The sequence below is a fragment of the Plectropomus leopardus genome, chromosome 10 (genome assembly GCF_008729295.1).
Source record: "Plectropomus leopardus isolate mb chromosome 10, YSFRI_Pleo_2.0, whole genome shotgun sequence".
Lineage (NCBI taxonomy): Eukaryota > Metazoa > Chordata > Actinopteri > Perciformes > Serranidae > Plectropomus > Plectropomus leopardus.
In genome coordinates this window covers 8,769,690-8,794,273 of record NC_056472.1, presented here as the reverse complement: position 1 = coordinate 8,794,273, position 24,584 = coordinate 8,769,690, and the positions used below count along the sequence as shown (strand labels likewise).

Here is a 24,584-nt window from a genome sequence, read left to right as displayed (position 1 = left end):
AATAAAATGAAAATGGTGAGTTATATAAACATTCACTGTACAGTTGTCGTAAGTGTTGAAATTAGCCATGGAAAGCAAAGCATTTTTCTTTTGTACCAGGCTGTAAACATGTTTACTTGGGCAGTTGAGATCACAATGGAAGCTGATATGCCACTGGCCCACGTACCTTTTAAGTATTGTGGCTTGAGTGATGCCATTTCAAGATGGTCTCTTGAGTGTTTAGGCATTCATGACACCTGGACAAAGTATCCTGGTTTTTGTGATCCCCTGACTTTTCCTCTAGTATCACCTGTAGATGGGCATTTATGGTTCTGAGTTAAATGTCTCAATATCAGTTGGATGCATTGCCATGAAATTCAGTTCAGACAGTGACAGCTCGCCGCAGAGACAATTGTGAAAACTTTGGTGATCTCTTTGCTTTTCTTCTAGTGCCATCATTAGCTCATGTTTTAACTTTCTGCAGACATGTTGAGAAAATGATGTGTTTGATTGTTTTGACTATTTTAGTATGTTTTTGCTTTTTGTTTTGTCCTTGCATTTTTGAAATAAAGCCTTCATTCATTCAACTTGCCAATTAGCAAATGTAAGCATGCTAATATGCTCACTTAAGATGGTGAACATGGTAAACAATTGGTCTACCATCTAATCAGTCGTGCACCTTTAACTATATGCAGCTCTTTCTTTCTTTCTTTCTTTCTTTCTTTCTTCTTTATGGAAAGAATCATAGAGTATGGATACATGTGTATCTGCAACTGATTTTTAATACATTGGAATCTATCTGGGAAATGTTGGGGAGAGACAGAGAGAGAGAGAATAAGAGACGGAGGCCATTTCACTTTCTATCACTTAGTTTCTGTAACATGAGTTCTAAAACGCCTCATGTCAGGATTATTTACAGAGGTAAATCTCATAGCGAGCTCCCACTTCCTCATTTCAATTGAATTATTCACATCTTTCTCTCCCTCTCTCTCACATGCACTCACACTGGTAATGGACTGATGCATCTTGCCAGTAATGTGGAAAATGAGTGTGTGTTTTGTTTCTCTGAGCATGTGTGCACTTATTAACCACAATATGTCACATAAATAATATATCAGTAAAAATATATCTCACGAGATATCAGCATTCCTTAGCTTTTGCACCCTGCCCTTTTTGGCTTTGAGGTGATATCCAGAATACGCTCATCATGCTCAAAATCAGCCTCATAATTATCAAGGTTTCTGGGAAGCAGTTTGTCTAAATTGCCTACTAGCCAGTGTGACAAATTAATAAGTCAGTCAGAAGGCAGCTCAGTCTGTGCCTCTAAGAGTTGTACCGCATGACCCCTGATATTTGCATTCAAATTATTTATCGACCTGTTACTGAGTTAGTTATAAAATAAGGAATGTGATTGTTCAGAGGTGATTCATAATCAGCTTTAAATCTTTTAAACAAACGATATGGCTCTTTATTCCTTCTGCTGTGTTAGTATGCAGTCTGGTACATGCAGATTTACTGCTCACCAAAATTAAATTGTAGCTTACAGCATCTGCTCTAATCTATTCTCTATATCCCCAAGCCCTTGGCACTCAATCATTGTGTATCACACACACACACCCACACCCACACACACACACACACACACACACACAGAGTTTTTTTTCTTTCTTTACTGATCAGATCCTTATCCTGACCTCTAGCTAAAATGAACCAAAGGTGCAGTGTCATATCCTCTCTTTCTTGAGCAAAAAATGGCTGATAAATACACTTTAAGTGTGTGCTTTTTTTTAAAACACAAAAACAATCAGAATCATCTTGGTAATGTTTTTGTTTTTTTTCCATTTTTAACCTAAGGGCACAGTGCATTCATTAGCAACATGCAATATCTTACACTTCACATATGAAAATAAAATATCTGTGCTTTTATGAATATTCAAAAATGTCTGCTGAGAACAAGACCTACTGTTCTTTTACAACATATTTTTTTTCACTGCATCCTTTAGGGTTACTTTACCTAATAAGTCTAATATAATAAGCCCACAGGTGACAGGGATGGCTGCATAGTGTGAACAAATCGCTGCACTTTTTTTTGACATTCAAAAACAATTAAACATAATTGGACAATGAGCCAAAGATCAAAGAAAGAAAAGAAGATGACATTTGCTAATTTTATTGTTTGTCATTTGTTGATTGTTAGTGATTTTTTTTTAAATTTGCGCTGATCTCTCATTATCTCTTATTTGTGATAAATAACCTACAATAAAAAGTATAGAAATTTGCTTTTTTTTTTTTTTGAAGGGTGGTGGGGTGGTCAGGGGAACATTGCATAGGGCCCCAAATACACAAGTTCCGGCACTGGCTAGAACAATAAACGAATGAAACGAAGCGAATGAAAAGTCGATCAGCTGAAACCTCACTTATTCACGTTTTATTACCTCTACCTGTTGCTGAGTTTGCCAGTTTGCCATTAAAAAGAAATAAAAGGTTTGTTGGTCTCTGTGTCACAAGCCTTACTAATTGAACACAATTATTTAAGAAGAGGTTTAATCGCGTTTGTTCATAATGTTACACAAAAACATCTGAAAAGCATGGAAAATCATAACTTGAATTAGGCTATAACTTATTTAGACATGTTTTTGTCAATCAATTAGACCGATTAGTTGTCGTGATTCAGTTAAATAAAAATCCAAACACTCTTATTTCTTTAATTAATTCATTTAACTCTTCTTAAATTAGGTACAGCTAATTTGACAGGACTATCCCTTTAAAGAAGTCCGATATAGGCTATAAAGGAACAGTCCATTTCACCAAAAAGGGGAACCCTGTCACTACTTCGTGAAATTTCAACATTTTAACACAAAAACTACACCATGAAAGAAAACGAACGCGTTATTTTCCTATTACTCTTCGTAATAAACATCGAATTACACTGAAAAACAGCATTTAACTGTTTAATGTCTTCGCAAAAACGGCGCTCACCCCTTTGGGGCTTGTCTATTTTTAGCATCAGCTGTTGCAATACAAAGATTAGCTATTCAACGTATTGTTTCGCAGATGTGGGGAGCACACTCCCGTCTGTGGCGAAAGGGCGGCGGTGGTTTGAAGCCGAGAAAGAGAGAGATGAGGAGGAATATGTCGGTGTGAGGACGTGTTTTTTTGGTGTTCACGACAGCGAAACTCACATCGGTAAGTAGCTTTCCTGCTGACTGAGAAGAGGTCGTGAATGCGGGCGAATGTATTTACGGACAGTGCAGGCAACACCTAAGTTAATGTAAAATCAACTACTCGTTGTGTATCAGCGATTTACTGTAGCCTAGCTAACTGTCACCTGGTGATTTCGACTAATGACAGCACCGTAAACAGTCCAGGGAAGTTAGCTCGTGTTAATGAAGCCTGTGAACGACTGTGTTCAGTTTGCGGAAATTCCTTTTTGCTGCAAACTTCAAGAGAAAGATGAAGCAACCGAAATCCGTTATTCAGGGGCGGCTACTGTCGGTTTTCCATACGGCCGCTCTCTCTCTCTCTCTTTTACACACACACACACACACACACACACAGAGACAGAAACAGGCCTTGCCTGTGTGTGTTAAAAATGCTCCCGAGGGGACGAAACAAAAACACAGTGCTTGTCCTTTATCATATGTCAAAAATGATCACGAAATGTACTGTGTGTTCAGTGTTTTAGCACGGTGTTTTTTTCAACAGCTGTACTGTAGCACACACACACACACACACACACACACACACACACACACAAACACACAGTGGTGTCCAGCTCTGAGGCAGAAATGGTGTGCAGATTTAACCGCTGGACAGAGAGAACAGAGAGATTCTTCATGTATCAAATCATAGGATGAGATCATTCAGGAGCACCTCAGTCTGCAGAAAACAGACACACACACACACACACACACACACGCACCACTATTAATAGCAAAGTGAAATCACCAGATAATTTGGCTGTCTGGGGACAGAGCCCCCTTTATCCTTCCATCATAACTTCATGGAAATGTCAAACCCCGCTGTTGCTGCTTCTGTTGCTGAGAATGATGATGATGATGATGATGATGATGATGAATACCTTGTGTGAGAGAAATTGTTAGTTGGCTTTTGCATGCTGTTTCCCAATTTTGCTAAAGCATAATTGTGACCTTTGACCAGGGGAAATTACATTCTGGATGATTTGTAGTTGCTGGGTTTTCCACCCAGGCAAGTCTGTGTGTGGTTTCTTTCATGCGCATGAGGCCTGGTATTGTTGATGTTGTTGATATGAAATAATGATTTCTGTGAGTAGGGAATGGCAATATATCGATATTGTGTCAATAGTAAGCTATCAGACTACACATTGTCTTTGATTTTGTATATCATTGTCTTCTCCTGGTCATAAAGGCTGCATTACAGTAAAGTAATGTAATTTTCAGAATTGACCATACTGTTCTTGGAGTTTTATTCTTGGCTTTTACACTATGTCCATATTACTGATGATTATTTCATCCAAAATCTTATTACAGTTTGTGAAAGCACTAATAGTCAATCCTAAAGTGTGGTTGTAATATTGACATTGAGGTATTTGGTCAAAAATATTGTGATATTTGATTTTCTCCATATCACAAGCCCCACAGTCATTGTTAGTTGTAGGGATATAAATCACCAGTATCATCACGATATGACATTGTATTGATTCTTTGGGAAATAATTCTATATCTGCTGATATCACAAAGTCTGCCCCAATACGGTTTAGACTCAGTTAGATCCAGGGCCCTGTGATTGAGACAATGTCATATGCCCATTTAACACAGTCTGTTTCAGAAGAAACTGCCACTCCTTTCTGTTTTGCTTTTGGCCATAAAAGATAAAAATAACAGATAAATAATTGTAATGACTAAATGCAGTAAAGTTTACTTTAAATAGACTCTAATATCACACATAAAACAGCACATGGGAGAAATTAGCCATCAGGGCTTTCTGTCAGAAAGCCTCTCATGAAAGAAATGTTTTCATGTTAACTCGAACTGTAATGTTCAGTGCTATCTGCCCCGTTAGTTACTGCACAGAACAGCACAGTTGGATTTCAGACTGCATGCAGTTTTTTTGGTCTAACATTAATGAAACAGAGCAGTTAATGTTGCTGTGTTGCTGCAAGAAGTTGTTGGAGTTTATCTCAAAACAACATTGTTTACATATGACGTGCTCTGTCTGTTGACCCGTATTTTTGCCCAGAATTGAAAATATTTTTACACTGCTGACGTTGTCCTCATCATCTTTCTCTTGACATAGATTTTCAAAATAAAGGTGTATCCTAAAGATAATGTTATGGATCGATGTTTTCACTTTGCATCGATCAAATGGGATTGTTGATCATTGATTCAATATATTGATCCAGATCAATGGATCGTTACACTTCTTGTCACTTGCAGGTATAAGGTGTCTTACATAAATAAGACCCCTTTTGTATTTATAAGTGTAGCAAAATATTGGCCCATAGTGTAGCAATCAATGCTTGCGAGTGAGGGATTTACTATATGACTGGGAAATAAGCGTCCCTATTGTCTTTTGCTTTTGCACTCATTCAGACATTGAGGTTACAGCCCAGAGTTTCTGTTGCTTGTATTAAAGGCTTTCACTGAAATAAGGGTTAAAATAATTCTGATGTTTTATGGTATTTTCCAATATCAGTGTACAAAGATCAATATATGGCACATACAAAATGCAGACACAGACAACGGCACACACTGCTAGTGAGTCATGAGTTTTGTTTGAGAGGGATTACTTTGGTATGAGTCGATATGATATTGTTGATAATATTTTTTTAAAGGAAAAGCCTGCACAATATAACTTTAAGCAATTAACAACGTATTATAGCTCAGCCCTCTCTCCCAGAAATTAGGTTTATATACAATTAATTTGAAAGAGCAAATGCCCTTTTGAGACAAACATAACACCTAGCCAATTACATTTAACATTAACGTAATAAGGACATTTTTGCAGGCCATTAAAAAGTGAATGTATTAGCAAAATGTTCAGACAACATATTTCATTTGTTTTGCACCAAAATAGGCAATCTTGCAATACATAATCCACATGTTTTGACTACCGCATGATTTTATATTTTACGTTTTTAATTAACATTTGTCTTGCTTAACAACAGTCTTGCACTTTATATGTCAACCAGCCACACCGACCACCTGCTTTTGAACCTTAAGTGGAACATGAATGTCTTATTTCATTAACTTAAATGGCTGTATGTTAATGATCTTAAGAGCGTGGTCCAGAGTGCATTTAGGGTGTGTCCAACTCTGCTTTTGCTAGTTCAACGGTGCATAATCTGGGCGCAAGGGGCAAAGGGGCTGTATTTAGTCCCTTAATTAATCATAGGTGTGTTTTTAGAATGATATGAAATCAACCAATCAGAGTGTCTCCTATTCCCTTTAAAAGTCAATTGCGCCTGCACCGGGAGCACTGCTATTTAAATTCACAGATTCTGCAAAACTGGAGAAACAGGCATTTTTCTGCTGAGAGTGATGCACTAAGAGCAGTAATGTCACTGCAGCAAATATTGTGGGACATTTAAGCAGCAAAACTAAAAACTGTAGTTAAAAACCTGACAGAGGAAACAGAACTTCAGCTTCTGAAAATAATGAATGAAGTTACTCTGTTCCTCATGTGTAAATGCATATAGCTTCTCTATTACTGGAGAGAGTGCTGCAGACAGCAGCTCTACACTCTGCTCGGCTCTCTGCTATGTTCACTATATAAAGAATGTTATTAAAATCTCCTCTTTAAAATGTTGTATTTCACCGACTTGCAACCTAGCTGCCTGAAAATTGCCAACAATGTGTCTATGGTATGTGTCATATCATAACCATAACATATCTTTTGAACCAGCCCTGAGCAATAGTATTAACTTATTGCTTGGCCATAGTATTGGGACCATAATGATGTTTTTTTGCTGTGAAGATTTGCACTACCACTCTAATTTGTATGACGATGTTAAAGTTTTCTTATTTCCCAGCCATGATTGTCTGCTGTTAGTGGTGTCTGGTGTGTATGACTAATACCATGGACTACTGGTAGGTTATGTAATATTTGCACTATAATCAGTGTGTGCTCCAATACAGAATGATAAATATAAAGTAACATGCAGGCCACTTATTTATTCATTCAGTGTCATTTTTGTCTGGTAGTAGTTCACTCATGACATCCTGTCTCGAGTTTGAAAAAATCCCAAATAGTCAAGACAAAAATGTAAATTATTAGAATGAATAAATGGGAAGGTCAGAGAAGGACAGGCACCCATGAAGTCACAGTAAATTAGTGAGATATTTTGGTGGTGTGTGAATGGCAGCCTTATCCACGGAAAATTTCTTGAATTGGCGTAGTGTTATGAAAAAAGACATCAATGTGATTTATGGCTGAAAGGGTTCTCAAACAATACTGTGAGACTGGAGACTTTGGCAAGTAAGTCATTAGTGATGGCCCACAGTCATGTGATCAGCTATACAGCCCTCTGTTTGCTATTTGCACTTTGTTCTTTAAGCCAAATTTTGCACAGGGTCTGAAAGATTTTAGTATGTTTGTTTTTGCTGGAGAAAAAAGTGATGAGGAGGCAGCTGACTTTGCTTACCTCATTTTCTGAAATAGATGGACAGAAATGACTGCAACACAACCTCAGATTTGTTAACAAACTCAGTGCATCATGGGATACATCTGGCCCTCAGCAGACTTCAGCTAATAGCTAACAATACAGCAATTTTGTATCAGAGATCTCTATGAATAATGTTATGCTGGCAAGCATGATGAAAGAATTGTGGCAGTATAAGTAATTACATACTAACGTGCATCTTTTAAACCAGATTAATAACTGGATAATATTGCCAATATTGACACTGGTTAAGAAATATTAGGGCCGCTTTTTGTCGTCGCTGCAGGCAGCTCACAGACAAAGATAGTCCTTAAGCAAATCATTGCTTCCATTTCAGCTGTCTTGGTGACAAGAACCAGCAACCTGCTTCTCTTAGGAAGAAAACCCATTTCCTCCATAAAGTCAGGGTTTCAGTATTTAGGAAAAATATATATTCTGGTCAAACATGGCACAATTTATAAAATGCTATCACTTTCTGAAAGGAGTTTTCATAAGTCAAGGTAAAATAGAATAATAGATCAGTTCTCAAGCCAAGAAATAAAAAGAAATAAGGGTGGAGTTTGACCATAGTTTGTCACTTGAACGCAGCTTAAAGCTTTCATACATTTTGAACCTGGTGAACCTTTGTCTGAACGCCTCCTCTAAATGATCGATGGGTGTTGATATCAACGCTACAGTACAGGCCGGGGCGTGCTCCACTGTGTTCCTCCTTATTCGTGCTCTGTGAGATGTGTTGCTGCTGTGTTCCCGTGTGAAGAGGGAAGTCTCTTTATCCTTTCCCAAGGCAGAAATTAACCACTTCTCCAAGAGCCCAGAGATCCTTTCTTGAGTCATGGTGAAGACAAAATGTAAAATCCAAATCTGTTGTTGTATATGTAAAACCACCAACCTGTAGAGTAACGACTGAACAGGGGTGGCATTTCAGATTAACAGAATATGTCAGTGGTCCTCTAAGCTATCAGATCAGATGAGTAGAAACTTCCGTTTCAGCCACAGCTGAAAGTGAAGCGAAAGAACAATACAAAAAAAAGTTTTTAATATTGATTTACTTGCTCTGTGATCATGCCAATATGTCACACTGATGCACATCCAGTGTGTGCAACAAGGCATCCAATAACTTAATATATCTGCTGTGCTGTATTGGTGTGATCTCAAATAATTTTTGCAGAAACAAAATAAAGGTTCCGCTGATTAATGAGCATAGGATTTTGCAATATGTCCTAATGTAGATAATGTCAAATTATGCTCTGAAGTTGGTCCTGTCCAGCATTACATGGTAAGGCTAAAACATTAGGACAAAAGCTGAGTTGCTTTAGAGCCAACATGATTTGTTTATGAGTGAAATTGTTTTCCAATTTATGTTGCGGTGCAAAATGCAATCAGCAAGATCACGAAAATAAAATACAGGACAATGACTCCAGAGCGCAGGGTTTACAACCTGACTCTTGTCTGTGGTCAGTTTTAGAAAGCACTTTGATATAGGTAAGGAAAAAACAGGGTGTCAGTTAAATGCTAATTAACACACTGTAGTCTCTGCAGTCTATTTCTCAATTAAACAAAGATAACCAAGTGCTGTTATGCAGCAGCAAATATGTTTCTTTTAAAACTCTATTTGCTGTCGCACATTAGTAGTGCATAGATGTAAATTCTCAGAGACAGGGTTACTTATTCTGTTTTTTTTTTCAGTACACACAAATACACAAATCGTGTTTCTTGTTTCGTTCACATCTTGTCAGATGAGTACACTAATGAAATAAATGGGACACATTTTTAAGTAGTGTAATTTCCGTGCTTCCACACTCACGCCCTTAATCAAAGCACTGCTTTATGCTCGAAGCAGAGTGACATAAATAAACATAAATATGTTAATGACGACACTTCTGTTACATAAGAAAATGACATGATAAGTAATTGACACATGCAATTACTCCTTATTAAAGTTGCCACTTTGATAGAGGTACTTGATCATAGAGGGAATGATTCAGATTCATTGATATTAGTGTGAACAGCTTTAAATATGTCCTCATGCAGCCTTGTTTGGCCCTCTGAAACATCAGGGTTTGCAAAGTTATATATCCAGCCACATTGGTCAGATGACTAACTTTGGTTGAGCTCATAATAAAATTTCCTCTACCATGTTTCCACTCCCAATGGAATTTGGTTCAAACGTTTCAGAGGATTGTGCACTCCACAAAGTAGACTCACAGAGGGAAATGCTGACATGCCAAACAAGGTTGTGACTTGACTTGGCACCAGTTCGGCCACACAGGGCATGGTGTAAAAACCACAGCTGGTGGCAGGTACGATCATGGTGCTTCTCAAGCTGTTGTGTTTTTGTTTTTCTGCACAGCGCTGCAAATCCGTGCAAGGCGGTGTTTTGTGAAAGTGGCATTTGTGGCGCAATGACAGCCAGCCAACTAACTAACTGAAGGGACATTTTAACATCAGGAATTTGACTTGGAAATTCTTTGCCCAACCTGGCTGGTTGACTGCTGCAGACCGACAGATTGGCTGGCTTTGGAAAGGAAGGAAACATCTTCCTTCCCTCCATTGTGCTGGGCAGGAAAGGATGGACTGAAGCCAGCTGACAGCTGTTTCCTGGTGGATGAAGGAGGAATGGGTGCGTGGGTGGGTGGGTTGTGGGTGGTGGTGTTGTGCTAGTAGTAACCGAATGTACTTTTTTGTCTGCTTTTAGCTGTTGCTACAGCTTTGTGAGTACTACAAATCTCAAGGTTTCAGAGTAAGATGAAGGACATTAGTTTCCCTTTCAGATGTGTTTGATTTTAAATTTTGTATTTTGTATTGTGGCTTGATACAAACGGTCTCATGTTTTAACCCCAGATACTTGATATTAATACTCTCAAAATGTTTTTTTTTTTTTTTTTTTTTTTTTAAAGCAAACCATATATTTATACTGCCCTTCAATGTCAAAAGACCTTAACTCAGAGTGCAGACCTGAGTTGTTTTGTTGACTAGCTAAATTAATTGTAAGCATCATATTGGAAATTCTTCTTTTTTCTAAAATTTAGTTATCTACATAAAAATCTTGGGCTCAAACTTTACTTTTGACTCTTATTCCAAAGTAAAGATACTCTGCCTTTGCATTGTCTGCTAAATAATAAAGGGCCATACCAAGGCAAAAGCAGTGTTTCCGTCAGTTATTTATTTGTGACAGCCCAACATGATGTCAGCATTTGCAGCCACATATTGATTTTCTATTTTTGGAGGAGCTTGAACATACCTTCTCAGAGCTGTTGGAGTAAAAAATGTGTTTGTTCATTCAGAGCACTGCACCTCTCGCAGGGCAGAGCGTACTCTGGGCACAGACAGAACAGCAAAATGCCAGGCCCAGTGAAAGCGAGAATTAACTGTTAATTAATTCATATTAAAAACCATGCTCTGTGTCTTACAACAGCGCTCTTATTTTAGTGTTCATTATTTTTTAAAACCTACTTTAGATGAAAAATAATAGCACTTTTTTTCATGTGAATGGAAAAAGCTGTACAGCGCTGGGTCAAAAAGTTTGCTTTCATGCGTCTCTGAAGCAGCTATTCTGTAGATACTAACTGTGTGATGACTGAAAAGGTTGTTTTTGAGTGCAGTTAGCTGAACACCATATGATAATAATTATGACCTTGATGATTCTAGTGATATATCAGGAAACTACCCACTTAACATAGCATGAATAAGACAGTAAGAGTAACTTCATGGTGGGTGCACAAAAGCATTCTCAGTGCAACAAAACAAAGGCAGAGAATCCTGAGTGCAGTTGCAGGATTTTGACTCGGTTTATGCAGGGTTTTTTGTAGTGAAGGCAAACACAACCCCCTCTTTTCAACAAAAAAATAGATTTTAGATTTAGATTTAGATTTTTAGATAGATTGTCTTTGTATTTGGATATTTAAATGTGCCTGTCTTTTAAAGCAGCAGAACGCACTGTGCTTCCTTGAGGCCTTACAAGAATGTTGTATGCATTTCCTTCTTAAAAAAAAACACAAATAAATCCTTTTGATATCATGACTAGTTTACATCAATGTTTGCCTGCTTGTTCTTCCTCTTTAGCTTTGTTGCTACTTTGCAACATTTCTCTTGGTGTTACCAACTGTGGATCGGCAGAATGATGTGAAACCTCCAGCAGAAAGGTGTATTTCGCTGCCTGCGCTCTTGCTCAAGTGTATACATGTCCTCTTATGCCAAATGGTGGTACTCACGGTCAAAAACTCCTATACCTTTAAATTAGCTTGATCTGACTGACAATTTGATGATGATAAAATCACAAATTGCTTGGTGTTTAATGATTCTGATCATTTGCCCTCTCTTGATAAAAAAACAAGCCAAATATTTGAATTTTAGCTCTGGAAACAAAACTGCTAATGTGAAGTATAAAAAGAAGTATTTGTTAAGAAAATAAATAAAAAAAAAAATTGAGCTATTGTACAGACTCAGCAGTGAATTATAACGTTTCTATCAACTTTGTCCTCGTGTACTCTCGCTTTCTCTCCCTCACTCTACTATTTACAACTCATCACCATCCTCTTCACTCTGTTCTCTTGCCTCCCTCCCATGTCTCCTTCTTTCTGTAGCTCTCCCTCTTTGTGGTGAGCTATGCTGTCAGCTTTTTCCCATAAGAGCAATAGATTGCACATACACACACACACACACACACACACACACACACACAAACACATATTAAAGCTCCTATATCATTGTCCATAGTGATTGGACCGTATAGTATTACTGTACTAATGTAAGACTCTCACAAAGAGAAGTCATAAAAAAAAAAACAAACACGTTTGTTGAGTAGTGTACAAGCTGTTCCTCTGAGGTGTAAGAGCAGAACGCATGTGAATCATTTAAATAGATTTTCTTATATTGAGCCTCCACTGTACTTGTGTGGTGAAATACTCTACTATTCTGTTAAACCGCTCATATTCTAGCAAGATGGATGTTTATTTTTGTTTTAAAAAAGCCATAATTACAAACTACCATATTTCTCTGCTGCTTCTGTGGTTATACTGGCCTACAGAGAGTAGACGTCATGAGCCCAGTTTAGCCTGTAAGGCTAAGCCAGGCTCACCAAGGCTTGCTTTACCCGCTTGTCTGCAGAGTTGTGATTCCACGCTGTGAATGGATTTGATCGGACCCAGTGGTTTTATGTAGACCAAGTTGCCTGTTTTATTATCGCTACTGCTTTGTTTATCACTCTTCCTTATATTCTAAACATGTCAGATAATGCTTTCCACATTAGCAATAAGGCGCTAATTTTAATGACAAATGTGGCTGCATTTCCTGTAGCTGCTTCACAATAAAAGCCATTTGTGGTTTTCCAGCTCTTAATATGAAGCAGCGGCAGCAGGAAATGTTTGCTTTACGTCAGCAGTTTCTTAAAGGTGCCCTGTGGAGTTTTCTTGTAAAGTTATGTTAACATTCGGTGTTACGCACCAAAACACACTGTGTATATCTTTGAGCTCTTGCAAACATGTTGAATTTATTTTCTTCCTCACAAAGCATTTGATTTAAAATCCAGCATGGTTCACACACACATGTGAACTTAGCACTCCTCTTCTTCCCTGTCTTTCTTTTGTGATGCATTGCAGCATGTCTTGACGAGTTACTGCCACCTGTACATCAGAGGAATAGTGATAAACCATTGGCATCACCCACGTGCAAGTAGGATGACAGTATCATAGGTCAGTGTGGTGATCAGTGCTTTGAGGCCACAGCAGAAATACATATGTCCACAGCTCGGCTCACTGTGGCTGGGGTAAGGCTTAGCTTTCGAGGCTGATGCGATAGATTCCTCTTTAAACAAAAAAAAACCCCAATATTACCAGAAATGACCAGAAATATCGACTCTGTCTCATTTCTCAGATTGTAAGCAGTCAGGTTGTTGATGTAAGTAAAACAGCTTAATTCTTCTTTTTTTGATAAAATTATTCATAACAGGTTACTGTCCTTATACTTCTGATATTGTGTTTGCTGGCGTCCATGACAACAGGCGAACATTTATGATCAAATAAGTTAAACAAGTAATTTATGGGCGCTCGGTGGCTCAGTGGATAGAGCAAGCATCCCATGTATGAAGGCAATTTCCTTGCTGCACCGTGGGTTCGACTCCGGCTCATGGCTCTTTGCTGCATGTTGTCCCCTCTCTCTCTCCTCCTTTCACACTGTCACACTGTCCTATTCAATAAAGGAAAAAATGCCAACTAATAATAATAATAATAATAATAATAATAATAAAAAACAAAAACAACAAAACCCCAAGTAATTTAAAGCTGAAATAGGCATTTTTATTTTTTATTTTTATCCAGGCCAAGTTATTTCAGAGAGAGGCGTTCCTATTGTGAAAGCCTGATTCAGTTGTGGAGAACCATGCAGGGTTTTTTTTCCCCGCCCTTTTAAGAAAACTTAAGACTTAAATGATAAAGTCAGGTACCCCGATAGAACTGGGCTTCACTTTGCTCCTTCTGTGTCACAAAACTCTACAGAGTTCTCTGGTTTCATTCTGCACATTTTGCATAAACGCTCAAGTTTCTATATTTTTGTACTATTTTTTCTGCTTTGATCCACAACTCCCCCCTGTGGTCTGTGGTCTCCATGGTGATTAGAAAGCAGCTACAACAAAAAAAAAACACACAACCAAAACCCTAAACACCTCTCCCCCTTGTTCTCTCTCCCACCCCTCTCTATTGTCAATCCTTTTTTCCTTCTATCTCTCTCTTCTGGTCCGTTTCAGCCAGGTGTGTCTCCTCAGCTTACTTCTCACCTTTCCCACCACTGTCGAGGTAGCCATGGCGACCAGCGCCCTGCCAAGTGACAACCTGCCAACGTACAAGCTGGTGGTGGTGGGGGATGGTGGTGTTGGGAAGAGTGCCCTCACCATTCAATTCTTCCAGAAGATCTTTGTGCCAGACTACGATCCTACGATAGAGGACTCATATCTCAAGCACACAGAGATCGATGGACAGTGGGCAATACTGGATGGTGAGTAAAGATGTGTGTGCACGTGACATTTGCCAGACAGCAGTTGAGAATCGGCCTGTCTCTCTATGCTCATCTCTGGTCTTTTTTTTATTTTCTTTTGGTTTCATTCTGTTTGTTCAATGAGAGAGGATTTGCTCTTTTTTAGCTTTGAACTACATAACAGGGGTAGCTGATTCCTGAGCAAACTATGGACTGGCAATTCCCTCAAAGAATTATTGACATTTAAAAAAGTCTCTGCTGTGGTTGCTGCATGTGAAAGAAATTATGCATCATTCCGTGATTTTATCCCTCCCTCAATAAGGTATTCAATTTATGTCGGAAACATACAAAGCTCTGGAAATAATACTTAGAAAACCACTTCCTTAACACTAAAGGGTTACAGTTCATGGCATTGCATCTTTCTTTTTGAACAAAATGTTTATTCAAATGTGAATTACACAAAGCTACTTTTTCAGGAAATATGGGAAAACAAGATTTTTTCACAGTTTGGCAGACAAACATACAAATGATAAATTATGGCAATACGTGCATCCACATAAAGAGGAGGAAAAAAAATGGATATGGAGCAAGTAAACCGATTCGTTTATCCATAGCTCCATCAACGATTGCTCCTAAAATGTGTTACAATGGGTTTAATGGCAATATCAATGTTCAAAATTGGGAATGCATCTTTGTGTAAACCTTTGAAGTCCTGACAACTAATGACCTTTGCAAGGTCTGAAAATCATTCTTGCACAATTGTTCCGTAAGGGTAGCCAAGACCTGAAGGTGAAGGAAATGTGATTGGGTCACAGGATCAACAAAATCTACAAGTGCATGGGTTTAGGAGATCACGCGTCATGCAGGAAACAAACTCTTATTCCAACAATGTACATGCAATTTTGTTATTGTGACCTGTTCCTATTTTCTGTATCTTGTTGTGCAATGATTACAGCAAACTGGGTCAGTTTATATCCGTTTATAAATGAACGCAACAATGCTTTTTGTTAGAAGGAGTTCACCCTGAGCTTCCAAAAGGTCTTAGCGTGCTCGATAAGTACCCAGTTAATTGAGGTGGTGCAATCAGAAATCATCTGGGTGTGTTTTGAATAGAGAAGTCGGTGAAAGAGAGACCCATCAGTGTAAAGTCATACATTTGTGTCCCTCCATCTTTTTCAGTGCTGGACACAGCCGGCCAGGAGGAGTTCAGTGCAATGAGGGAGCAGTACATGAGGACGGGAGACGGCTTCCTCATTGTCTTCTCTGTGACGGACAAGGCCAGCTTTGAACACGTTGACCGTTTCCATCAACTCATACTACGGGTCAAAGACAGGTAGGTTACAAAAGCTCAGCTGAGCAGTCCACAGCAGACACACCTTTTTTTATGCACAAAAACGACAAAGGAAATATGAGATTATATTTTGGGAATGATAAAGTCATTCCTATCATATATGCAAAACTCATGTTTATTGACTCTTCACCAGAGAAGTACATCTTAAACTAATGATGTTTGTTTTCTTTTTTTTAATTCCCAAATAAGCTTTTTTTCTGTCGTGGTGTTCTCACCTCTAAAACAGAAAACGTTCCCAAATACTCTGAACATTCCCGGGATGCTTCCTTATTCATTGTCTGTAGAGTAGCTCCTCTACTTGATGACATCACAAATTTGAGTTTTAGCCTCTCTAGTTGTTGGATTTGTGAGAGGATTGTTAATGTTTACTAGTATTTCTTGACTGTCTTAGACTAAAGGAATAACATGTGCGTAGTTCCTCTTTAAATGATGTTATGATTTAATGTAAACCATCAATTTACACTGTTGCTGAAAATCAAATTACAGAAGGTTGTGCGTGGGATGGCATGCACAATAAACCCACAGCTATTTTGTTTTTTTATATGTGAGAAATGCAACAGTCTGGTATTTTACATCTTTATGTACTAAACAGACCAGGTCCATGTTTAAGTACTACATTGCTATTGACAATTTCAGAATGACCTTTGTCTAAATGTGTAGCTAAATAAAACCCAAAGTTTTTTTTTCCAGTTATCTTTATCAGATTATTTGGTTGTGAACACAAAACAGGATGCATCCAAAAATGTCCAATACAATCAACCATTACTTGTAGATATGTGTGTGTATGAATACCCAGAAGCCAAAGTTACCAAAAGAGAAAGTAACTGTCAGATGTAATAGACATTTGTAATATAATCAAACCGTGTTTTCTTCTGACCAATAATGCTGAATTCCAATTTTGTGATTGACCTGTGCAAATTAAGTATTTTGGCCAAAAACAGTGTTTTTAAGTCCCAGTAAGCTGCATCATATCATCCTCTGATGTGGCCTGATTAACTGTGCACATGACACACAAATATTAAATCTATTCGTGATTTTGACAATATACTTGTCCCCGTATGAGGCCACATTTTGCCCGCTTTAATGTGGTCACTCAGTTTTGCTGAATCAGCAGTCATGGTTCAGTTGGCGCTAATTGTGTTGTCACATTCAAAATTACAGCAGTTAAGGGTCAGGATCTCGTCCCTGCTTCACTTTCCTCATGCTGCAGACCAGTTAGGCACATCAGATTCGCTTCCAAATTTCTCATCAGTATCGTTGTGATTGTCTGTAGTTACAGAAGAGACGCATCTGTTCTCTGACGCTGACTGACAGTAGCCAATAAAACTGAGCTTGAGAAGGAACAAAAATAGAAGCTGGAACTGAGCAACTTGCTCTGTGTCCATATTTAGTGGTGTGCTCTAGTGTAGCTCATTTTTCTACAAGAAGAAAAAAAAGTGTTGCAGAAATCTGACACCTTGCAGACAATTTGTGAAGCATGTGATCTTTCTAATCTAAATGTAAACCTATCCAGCGTTTAAAACAGTCTTCGGATCATGAGCCACTTTTAAACACTCTTTGAAACCACTGACAGTGGTTTGGAAATGATTTAAAGAGAGATAGCTGAGATCGTGTGCGTGTGTGCGTGCGTGCGTGTGTGTGTGTGTGTGGGTGTGTGTATGTGTCTCCTTCTCCTCTCAGGGAGGCCTTCCCCATGGTGTTGGTGGCAAATAAAGTGGACTTGGTCCATCTGAGAAAGGTCACCTCTGACCAGGGCCAAGAGATGGCTGCAAAACACAACGTAAGTATTCAGCCTCAGTGAAGGCTTTTTGCACTGAACTGATTTAATATCTAAAAGTGAGTTTCTTGCAGAGTTTTTACGTGTGCCCGTATGCACCAGAGATGATAAAAGGATTTTTGAAGCAACAGTGAGAGAAAACACCATTGCTCATGTGTGTGTTCTTGTATGATGACTAATCAAAACAAAATAGTAAAATTTAAACTAAAATGAACATCAAAACATTCATTTGGTCTTCATAGCTAAACAGTAGACTCTTGTGACCCCTATAGCAAATGAAAAGATGATGCAGACATTTAGAGCACGGTCGTCATGTGAAAACGGTTAGCCTTTGGATGTTGTTTTGTGGAGACCACAGTGAAACATCTAAACAACACAAAAAATGGCTCCTAATTTGCCCTCTTTTGAGTTAGCAAATAACAAAATTGCGCATCTCACTCAACATCTGGAAAGCAGTGGGACAGACAGCCAAGCTGACCACGTCATGATATGACAACTGCTCTTTGATCACATTAATGAGCATGTGAAAAATGCAAGCAGGCTACACACACACACACACACACACACACACGGCTGTGACTTTGCCAAATGACAGCCTGCTAGACTTCACGTCAGTGTCCGCCTGCTCTCTTTGATCACTGACTGTGTTTTAAAACAGCCATGGCTCTGATTTAAAATGTTATGCATGGATTTATGTAGTGGCCATGGGATGAGCTGTGCCTTAAAAACTGTTCCATGTTTGTCGAAAAGCGAAAGTCACAAACATGGCACAATGTATCAAAAGAAGAACAAAACAAAGATTCAGACTGAAGTCTGGATTTCAACCATCTCTATTTTACATGTTGCAGGGCTGTTAAAACAGTGGGAAAAAATGTGCAAAAAGTGCAAACAATTCAGTCCATGCAGAACTTTCTGTGGTGCAGAATGAGGCATGCATGCTGGTTCACCATCTATATATAGGTCACTCTTACAGGTGCACCTGATCAGTCATCAGCAGCTTGATTAAGCACACATGAAGTCAATTACCAGCAGGCCACATCATTACAACTCCAAGTGCTGCAAAGCATTGTCTCAAAACAATTGCTGGTATACAAACATACAATGATAGAAAAATCACTCAAAAGTGGGGCAAGTCTTCTTTTTCTACATTGTGACATTTTTCCATTTTTCCAACTATGAAATGGTCATTTGATTGCAGCTTATAAACACTACAGGCCCCATCTTACAGCAGCACAAAGAAGGTGAAGGGCAGCACAACTGTTATTGCTAGTTTCACACAGACACAGTCGTCATTTTCACAGCCAGTGCCCACATTGTATGAGTAGCAAGCGTAACTTTGCTGCCACACACCATCCAAACCTAGGGCTTGAATAACATTTTTTCAAAAGATTTATGTATCCCATACACACTTTCCTGTACACACATCGGTTTAGGATTTACACACTCTGAGTGCCGTTTGGAAAAAACTGCAAAGCTGAACAGGCTGAAACTGAGAGAAAAAGATGCATTAACAAATTAATCTTCTTTAATGTGGACATACTCTCACTAAACATGACCAGTAAAACGTGCAGTAGCAGACAAAACGCTGTGCTTGCTGTAATCTGCAAAACCTCCACACAAAATGCACCAATTATACCGATCTGAGAGAACTGTTATTTCATGATGTTGAATGACTTTGGCCAAAAGGGTTCAGAAAAAGTAACATACAGCATCCTTTAACTCCAGGTATGTGATTTTTAAAAAAAAAATTCTGTTTTGGATTCAAGGGCCCATTGTTTTAATTTTGTAGTTTTTTAAATGATGAAATGCGGCCTGGAGAATAAGAACAACCACTGTCTGAAAGTAGCATCCGGCACAGCTGAGTCATCACTGTTTGCACGACTAGTAGGCATGTGTGAGAGAACATCTGTCCTTGTTTTTGTCTCTGGTGAGACTGAATTAATGACGGTGGGCAACCAAGGTTTTAATTGATAACAGATTCTGTCTTCGGGTCACTTGACAGCACTTCTGAGTCACCTGGCAGCTTCATTTTGACTGTTATTGATTCTTAACCACGGAACATTTGGTTGTTTATTCTAAGGGCCAACCCTAACCCTACATACTAATTTACATGCTTTACTCTATGCAGTAAATTTCTAGTAATACAACTTTTGCTAAGATTTGTTATATTTCTGCTTGTTTCTTCAGATAACTTATATTGAAACCAGTGCCAAGGATCCTCCAATGAATGTGGACAAAGCCTTCCATGAGCTGGTTCGTGTCATAAGGTAATTCTAGATGATTGTCTTTTTTTTCATTGAATGACAACTGAGACATCTGTGCATAATTTGACAGATTTACTCGCAGTTACAGCTATAAACTTTGACCTGTAAGACTCTGAGGTCTACAAACTAAAATAGTCTTTGAATAAAATGTTGTAAACTTAAATCATGCTCACCTTTTTTCTAGTGTATATTTCACTTCTTTCGAGGTTAGTGGCACACAGACAGTGTTATGCTGGTATGTGAGGGCAGGGAAAGTGGTTTTAGGAAGAGTGGAGAAAATCCCAAAGGTATTTCCTGTCTCGACACACGTGTAATTTCAGAAGAATTTGGTTTGCGTCCACGTTTTGAATGTGCTCATGTCCTGTTTTAAGGCTTTCTCTTGCTGCGTGGACCAATAAGCAACAAGTAGACACCACAAAACACAGCTGTATTCACCTTTTTATTTTGATTTTAAATTAAGGAGAGTTCTCATCGTCCACATGTCAGATATGTAACTGACTCATGAGACAACTTCTCTGTTTTGGTACATTATGAAAAAAAGTTGATTCATGAATCAACATTGCCCTCTTGTGCTCAGACTGTATAAAGTCAGTCATACATAGAAGGTGGATAAAGACATGATGGCTGTGGTGTTTTTCTTACTCATGTATCAGTATTTCAGGCAGGAATTATTAAGCATACCTTGAAATCTCACCCATGAAATGTCTGAAATCTCAAAGTCATGACACATGCTACTAAATTGAAAAATGAAGGAGAATTATATTTAAAAAGTTTGGTGAAAGAAATCAACACTTTAACATTTGTACGGTAAATAAGGCAAAGCAAGCAGCTTCTTAGCCTGGCTTGATGACAAGACTCCAGGAAATCACTGCGCCTGGCCAAGAAATGAGCCAGCATGGAAACCCCTGTGATGCCACAACACGTAAATTATACACGTTGGTTTTTGTACAGCTTAAACAGATCACATCGGGGTGTCTGCAGGTCAAAAAAAAAAGTTAAATAAATTAAATTGTTCTAAACACGAGGCCTTAACAGTCATCAAATTGTTTTATATTTGAATTTGCAAGGCCTTGATTGCCACAAACATTTTAATTAATTTGATTTTTCATTTTTTACTTTTTTTTTGTCAGAATGAGTAAAGCTCTTCTGTGTGAAAGTCCAAATTCTGGCGAGATGTAGATTAGCCTAACCTACTCTAATAACTATATTCCTACATAAAACTAAATAGAAAAAAATGCCCAAAATCAGTCTTACATTTGGTTAAATATTATCTTGAAAAGCATTTAAAGTAACCATTCAATACCTGAAGTCATTCTATATCTAAAACATATTAATTAGCTTAATAGGTGCTATTAGTTATATTGCGTATTGGACAGGGCCAGACTAGATGTTAGTCTTTAGTCTAAGGAAAACAGCTGTAGTTTCATTCTCTCTACAATTACGAGAGTCGCTTCAACCTTCTTGACTTCTTGAACACAAATAAGCACATCCTAGAATGTTAAATTATTTCACTATCCCACTTTAAAAATAACCACTTAGTAGAGCACATGCCTCTCAGGCCCTTTCTTCACATGCACAAACATTTTAAAAATTTGATATTTTCCAGCTCTGATCTAGAAAAATGTCCACATGACTCTTGTTTTACAAAATATCTATGTGCTCACTAGAATACAATACACTCCAAGCATTAATGTTTGCTGCCTTCTGCAGTCTCCTCTCGGTGCAAACAAAGGTAGTAAAGTAAAGAAAACTGCACCGGCTAATGTTACCTTTTAAAAATGACAACCAGATATCTCATTACTGATGATTCCTCTTTGATATTTAGGACAGACAAGCTCACTCAAAGAGACAAGTAATGCTCTGGACATGCAAAAGTCTTTCTTCCACTCTCCAACATCAATCCACCACTCAAAATTATCCTACTCTCTGGGACAAATGACACTGGGTGCAACAAATAGCTTCGTTCATGTGTGAAGCAGAGCAGCAACACTAATTTAACAGTAAAGAAGTCATTAGACCAAGCACTAATGACAAAATGTAAACAAACACTGCTGCTGTTATTATTTGTGGCGCATGCTCATTGCACAAAGCAACAATGGGCATGAAAGAATTGAGAGGATGACGTCGTTATTTCTCAAACTGGAGTTTTACATGTCCACATGAATACACAGGAACTGAAGTTTTGAAACATTTGCACCAAGGTATTTTTAAAAGTCTCTTCTTGTGGCCTAAAACTCAGTTTGCTCATGGAGAAGAGATTAAAACGTAGAGAAATATATGCATTTTTAAAAATATCTGCGTAGACAGGGCCATGTATGATAGATGAGTCAAAATGAACTATGGCAGCAAAAGCTGCTGTTATAAAACTGTTTCTCACAATGGTTTCCTTTCTCCACAGACAACAGGTGCCAGAGCGAAACCAGAAGAAGAAAAAGAAGATGAAATGGAGGGCAGAACGTTCAGCGGGTTCCCACAGGTTCCACTGCACCATATTGTGACCTCCCCTTGTCCTGTTAATCATTCATAACATACACACACCCACACGCACACCCACATACCTTTGGATGTCAGGGAACTCCCCAGCAGTGGTTAACTACTGGAGCACAAAAGGGAAGGGGAGGGGGGTCGATGAACGGCTGGATGGATCCAGGAAATGTCGGACCGATGTCCCCTCACCCTTCGCAACGCATGGGAACGAGTTCTGTGCCCTCTCTCCTCAATTTATGGTCCCTTTCAAAGGTCTATAGATCCCTCCCATCTCTATTTAACACATGGTTTCTCAATCAAGTGTAATTTTTGAATTTCAAACGTGGCACTCGATGACTTTGAGGGGGGAAAACTAGAATCACCTTGATATTGGAACTTTTGAGAAAGGGAGGAAAAGGGAGGCTCCGAATGGCGCCTTGTTTTTTTTCACGGAGGAACTCCCAACAACCTGCTGGTCATTGTGTCCTCACACTCCTACAACTTTCTGGAACGAAAGCACCCGTGTGACCTTTAGATGTGTATCTGCGTTCTCTCTTTGTAGAGCGAACACCATAAGGGCATGATGGATGAATATGAGAGTGATGACGGTCATTTAGGTCGTGAAAATAGAAGAGTTACGTGTTGAAGAGCGGAGTTCTGCGAGCAGAGCGTGAAATGTCAGTTTCAGAGAGGACGGAAGGACGTGTCGGAGCGAGCGAGAAACGTGATGCTGAGAAAATGTGTCATATCAGTTGACAGGTGAGTGCGAGGGTCATATCGGCTTTGAATAAGTGTTTATATATTGTGATTGTGAAAGAGAGGTCAGATGTATGTGGTTACACTTTAATGTAAACATAACAGGGTTCTACCAACACTGATGTGTCAGCGGCCATGTTTACAGACTTACAAATGGATTATTTTCCCAATCATAAAGACACAGTATATCAGAGCCACTTTACTTTCATCAAGTGTTAAAACAAGTTTGGTTTGTTTGGTTGCAGTCATTGTCAATATGATGAGTGCAGTCCTCATCAGTACTGTATGAACAATAGCCCTTTTTTTTTGTCTTTGTAGTCTTAACAGATTGTCAAAACAAGTTAATTTCCATGTTTTGGTATCAAAAAATATTGAAAATTACAATTATATTTGTGATATAAAAAAATCTAATTATAGGTGGCAATGTAAAGAAATACAATGCTGTTTAACAAGTAAGAAATACTTAATGAAATAGAATAGATAAAGGGATAATGAGCGCTTCGTGTTTCAGATTTGAAGCAAGGCTGGAGAAGCTGATTTGCACTGGCCACTAACCAAAATAATGTGATGTCACTTTATTTCAATCTAGGGGCTTTTTTCAGACCGCGCCGCTGAATTCAGGACAATGAATCAGTAAAGGAGAACACTCCTTTAGTTTGGGGGGATACATACCCTGGGAATACATCAGTTTGTCTGAACCGGGGCAGTGTGACGCTCCTGGGGCTCAAAGCCATGTTAACCTAGCTACAGGTTAGATGTAGGAAAACCCACACACTCGGAGCAACAAGACATTCAGTATATTCATGTCTGTCGTGAGGTGGATAGGAATGTACAGTTTAATAACCTATGAAATGGCTTGTACTGTTAACGCACTAAAGTTTCGGTGGACAACTTTTTTTTGTCTCGATGAAAACCGTCTCTTGAAGGAATACATTTTTGCACTTTTAATACAGTTTCTGACTTTCCTATTGGCATGTTGTTTTCTGTTCAAACCTGGAAGTGAAATGAAAGGCACAGTCAAAAAAGGTATTTGAATGTAAAATCGAATAACAAAAATGAGCAAATAGGAGATTAGTGTTGCAGCCCTGTGTGCCTGTGTGTGCCTGTTGCCTTGGCGATGATTGCGACGGAGATTAAATAGATTAGAATTTAATCATCGGAAAGGCGTTGAAAGAAAAGTTTTGAATTACGAAGGTTGAGTATGAAGAAAAAAAAAACGTATCGAATGGCATACAAATTCACCTCAGCATGAAAGTGGAAAATATAACCTCAGTAAAAGAAGAAAAACGGTTTTAATCTACATCTACTGTTATAAAGGGACTTCACAAAGAGTTTCCAGAGACGGACAAAAAACGTTGAAGTACCAATCATTGAGCAATGAAG

General features: G+C 38.5%; 1 protein-coding gene across 2 annotated transcripts; it reads left to right on the top strand.

Annotated features, from left to right (window-relative positions):
* The first annotated feature begins 3,042 nt into the window (after window positions 1-3,042).
* On the top strand, window positions 3,043-23,570 carry mrasa (muscle RAS oncogene homolog a). Of its 2 annotated transcripts, none has more exons than XM_042494238.1 (6): window positions 3,043-3,165; window positions 14,365-14,608; window positions 15,767-15,920; window positions 17,619-17,718; window positions 19,903-19,982; window positions 22,378-23,570. In XM_042494238.1, exons 2-6 carry the CDS (start codon window positions 14,416-14,418, stop codon window positions 22,475-22,477), a joined length of 627 nt encoding a protein of 208 aa, XP_042350172.1. In that variant the 5' UTR covers window positions 3,043-3,165; window positions 14,365-14,415; the 3' UTR covers window positions 22,478-23,570. The 2 variants fall into 2 exon arrangements, with proteins under 2 accessions (XP_042350172.1, XP_042350169.1); XM_042494235.1 differs by having other exon boundaries at window positions 14,361-14,608.
* Window positions 23,571-24,584: the final 1,014 nt, after the last annotated feature.